The sequence below is a fragment of the Vigna unguiculata genome, chromosome 6 (genome assembly GCF_037176805.1).
Source record: "Vigna unguiculata cultivar grain cowpea cultivar isolate G323 ecotype 2 chromosome 6, ASM3717680v1, whole genome shotgun sequence".
In the NCBI taxonomy this organism is placed as follows: domain Eukaryota; kingdom Viridiplantae; phylum Streptophyta; class Magnoliopsida; order Fabales; family Fabaceae; genus Vigna; species Vigna unguiculata.
In genome coordinates, this window is record NC_140797.1 from 37,075,278 (window position 1) to 37,079,287 (window position 4,010).

The 4,010-nt window shown below is 37.6% G+C and overlaps 1 protein-coding gene across 1 annotated transcript; it reads right to left on the minus strand.

The window, feature by feature from the left end:
• Positions 1-253: 253 nt before the first annotated feature.
• On the minus strand, positions 254-3,747 carry BZIP52 (basic leucine-zipper 52). Its single transcript, XM_028074891.2, has 4 exons — positions 3,112-3,747; positions 1,946-2,078; positions 1,300-1,384; positions 254-1,208 (listed from the first exon to the last, which is right to left on the minus strand). The coding sequence occupies exons 1-4, from the start codon at positions 3,654-3,656 to the stop codon at positions 838-840; spliced, it is 1,134 nt and encodes a 377-aa protein (XP_027930692.1). The 5' UTR covers positions 3,657-3,747; the 3' UTR covers positions 254-837.
• Positions 3,748-4,010: the final 263 nt, after the last annotated feature.

The window sequence follows — 4,010 nt, forward strand, 5'->3', positions numbered from 1 at the left end:
ATTTAATGTATTATAAGACAAAAAGTAGATGAGAAACTAGAAAGAGAGTTAAAAGGTTAGGAAGAGACAGAGAGAACGACGAGGACGGGCGATTGTCGTTCTTATCCCTAAAACTTACGACAAATGACAGTAGCTGTTACCAATGCCAAAATCAAAATACGTGGTGGAGGACATTTCAAACCTTATCTCCAAATTCATCATTGATGCAGTCCCCCACCAGAGTCACCTATTATAAAATATCAATCAGATACAGTTAGCTAAGATATTCTAGCTGTTATTCATAAATACCTGAGAAACTGAGAAACATAATAATACACAAGTCCAGTCTCCAAAACTCTAGTGTACACAACTATTTCAATATATCTAGAACTACAATAATAAGACACATTTATGGACTGAACAGAATCCATCTTACACATCCTTTCCTTGGTTTTGATTCATCTTACAATCCTTGAAATGGAACACAACAACAAATCACGATCACGGTGAATAATGATACAAATGACTGGAAGGGGTAGGTCAAGATTCTTCCCCCTCGTAAGATACCATGAGAATGACCTTTCATTCCCAGTGATCTAAAACCCACAAACACCAAAATGCCACGCTTCAAGAAGATGACTGCGTGGGTGAAATCTTGCGACAAAACCCCAGGGCTGCTTTCCCTTTTTGGGGAGCATCCCTAAGAATAAACAATTAATAATTAATCCTTGATCTGAAAGGAATATTTAATGGAACAGAGCACCTTCATTAGATGACTGCACGTCAACACTATAGACAATTGAAGAGAAGGGAATGATGCCATGGACAAGTCAGCAGGTCAAGCAATTTACGTCAAATTCAAAACGTGGTACTACTATCATTTGCTGATATTGAGGGGCCTTCAGATTTCACAAAGGATGATCCTTTGCTACTAATGTCAAGTCCCTGCAAACGACCAAGCTGGTCGTTTTGCAATATATCTGAGATTTGGTGAGAATGTGTTTGTTGCAGCTGATGAGCTGGCATGCTAGATTGGGAGATACCATATGGAGGCAACTGCATGTTCTGGTGACTAGAAGGACCTGAATGTGGTGGGATTGAAAAGAAATTTGACCCTGCAAATGGCATCTGGTGCATTCCCATATTGAAAGACTCAGAGTGGTTGTTCAATACCTCGCCAGTAGCCATCTTGAGCCTCTCAACTTCCTTCATCAATGCATCATTAAGAGCTACAACAAAACAGAGGTAAATTAGCATATAATTATGTAAAATATATGTATGATGTTGTATCAAAAGGAAGTGATTGACTAAGACAGTTACCATCACGAAGTTGTGCCTGTTGCTCCATGGCTTGCAGACGGAGCTTAAGCTCGGTATTTTCACTACTCAGACCAGTTGTATCCCTCTATAAGTAACCAAGAAACGGTATAAGGGTATAAGTCGTACTCTTATTCAGCCACAAGTTTAGGCATGAGGAAGCAAGTCAACTAAATGTGAAGTAAAAAAAAAAAAAAAAAACTCAAAGTGTACCAGGAATTACTAAGGTAATTTGTAAAATTAAATCCCAAACCTATGATTTAAAAAAGTAGAGGAATTTGTGAAAAGAAAGACAAAGCTGTATCTAATCACCTATGTCAAATTCTTGTCATTAAAATAGTACCAACAAAAATATTTATCCTGTTATATTTTAAGTGCATTTTTTGAGAACACAGTGAACAGATATGCGCATTGCTCACATAAGGTCGAATCAATTTTTGCAGTTAATAAGGTAATATAATAAGAATCATAACAAGAGAAAAAACAAGAAACTGCAGTAGCAGGCTAGGTCAGCCAACTTCTTACATATTTCTGGAAAAGAAAAATATGAAGCCAATAAAATGCAGAGCCAATAAACATTATCGCCTCTGTTTCTTTGAAGGGAGGATGACAAATACTTAGTACATATAGATGTAAATAAAAAACAAACCTGGTACAATGTGAGTTGGGCAGAAAGTGTTGTTGCCTCGGTTTGGAGGGTCTGAACTTTGCGCTCTAGTTCTTGTATATAGCGCGCCTTTCTTTCCTTTGAACGCGCAGCAGATTGCCGATTAGCTAGTATTCTATACACAACAACAATACTTATTGAGAATAACAAAACAAATGCATGGCAACTACCAAAATACAGGTACTGAAGATAAATGAAACTAGAAAGCAGTATCTCTGGCATAACGCTCACTCACTCGCATTCGCAGTCTCCCTCCCATCCCTATTTTAAACGCTCAACTGTTAGAAATCACAATGACACAGCCGTTATATATTTATTATATCAAAATAATTTAGACTATAAAGGAAGAAGATTCATAATTGTCATAATGGTCTCTCTGCACATTTAGAAATTTTAACATACCAATTCATAAAACCATTATAATTAGATTTAACATAATTTGCAGTCAAAATGAGAGAATAGTCTTAATGACAGATCATTTTTTAAGTAGCAATCAGCAATTACAATTACAATTACATTGCGATTATATTGCGGACTTCGAACCCTCCAAGACTGAATGCACCACACCAGTCATACTTTCTACGGATAACACAGGGTGAAATATTTGCCCTGACTATTCAGAAATCAATCACATCCCACTATGTCAGTCATCCCATTACAAAACCCATGAAAAAACCCATGAAAAGTATTTTATATAATTTAATGATTCAGAATGCCATGTAACTACAATGTAACTACAATCTATACACGCAGAGTTATGAAGAGTTATGAAACAAACAAAGAAATACAAATATACAAATGTATGGTCAACCATAGCAAGATTCTCCTTCTACTTGTATTTCTACTTATATTTTAAGAGTCTCGCATCATCTAATTACATCTAAAAACAACTCTAATTTTCTAATTTTCTAATTTTCAAGGTTAGAAAGATATTAGAATCAAAGAATATGTCTTTGTTTGGTGAGTAAAAGAGTAAAGTAAACTCTCTTATAGCAACGCGAAATTCAAATTATGAAATTAATTATTTAAATAGGAAACTGATATCGACGGCAACGGCAACCACGGATACACGGATAGATGAGAGGAAAACTATAAACATTTCCCAGAAAACAAATTCCGAAAAAAATTGGAGGAAGATGATAAAAGACCTCTTGGCACGCTTTGGATCAATGTTCCAAAGTTCAGCTAGTTTATCGGGAGGCATTGCTTTCTTTGCTTCCATGATCTCTCCGAACATGTTAGTCGACGAAGAACCGTCGACGGAGCTACTGTGCCGGTGTCTCGGCCGCTCTTCATCTCTCGGACTCTTCTCGCTGTCATGGTGTCCGTTAGTACCGTTTCCGTAACCACTCTGATCCGATCCGTTTCCACGGCCGGCGCCGTTAGTGCTGCTGCCGAGCTTTTCAACGTCAATGTAGGTGGAGAAGAGGTCGTCTTCAGATCCGATCTCCTCTAGGCTCGCCGTCGAGGATCCGCCGTTGAACGGATCCGACGGCGAGAGGTCCATCATGTCATCCGGAAGCCGGTAACTGACTTCCGAGAGTGCTCTCCGGTGGTGCGAGTGGGACTCACCGGAGCCGGCGACAGGAGCAGCGGAAGCACCGGCGCCGCGAAAGAACAACGAAGAAGACGGCGTTAGTGATGTGGCATTGGGATTAGGGTTTGAAGGTGAATCTTGCGTCTGTGTGGCCATTCTCTTCTGAGTTCTGTTATTTTCCGATCGATGCTCTGTTTCTAACACAATAACGCGCAATCTCTCGTCTTTCTTCTTCCCCACGTTGCCAACACATAAAATATTAAAGATTCTTAAAAGAAAAATAAAACTATATTATTTAATATTGTTTATAAAATAACAAAAATTCCTGTTTAGCATAGTATATATTATGCGGATTTATTATTTTTCCTCTCTAGTTTTTTTGCAAAAAAACTCTTATGGCATTGCAAAAAATAAAAAAAAAAATTTGTAAATTATGAAACGAAATGTTTATTATTATAAAATCGACTTATTATGTACATGTAATAGTTAGCTAATAATATTAGATGTGTT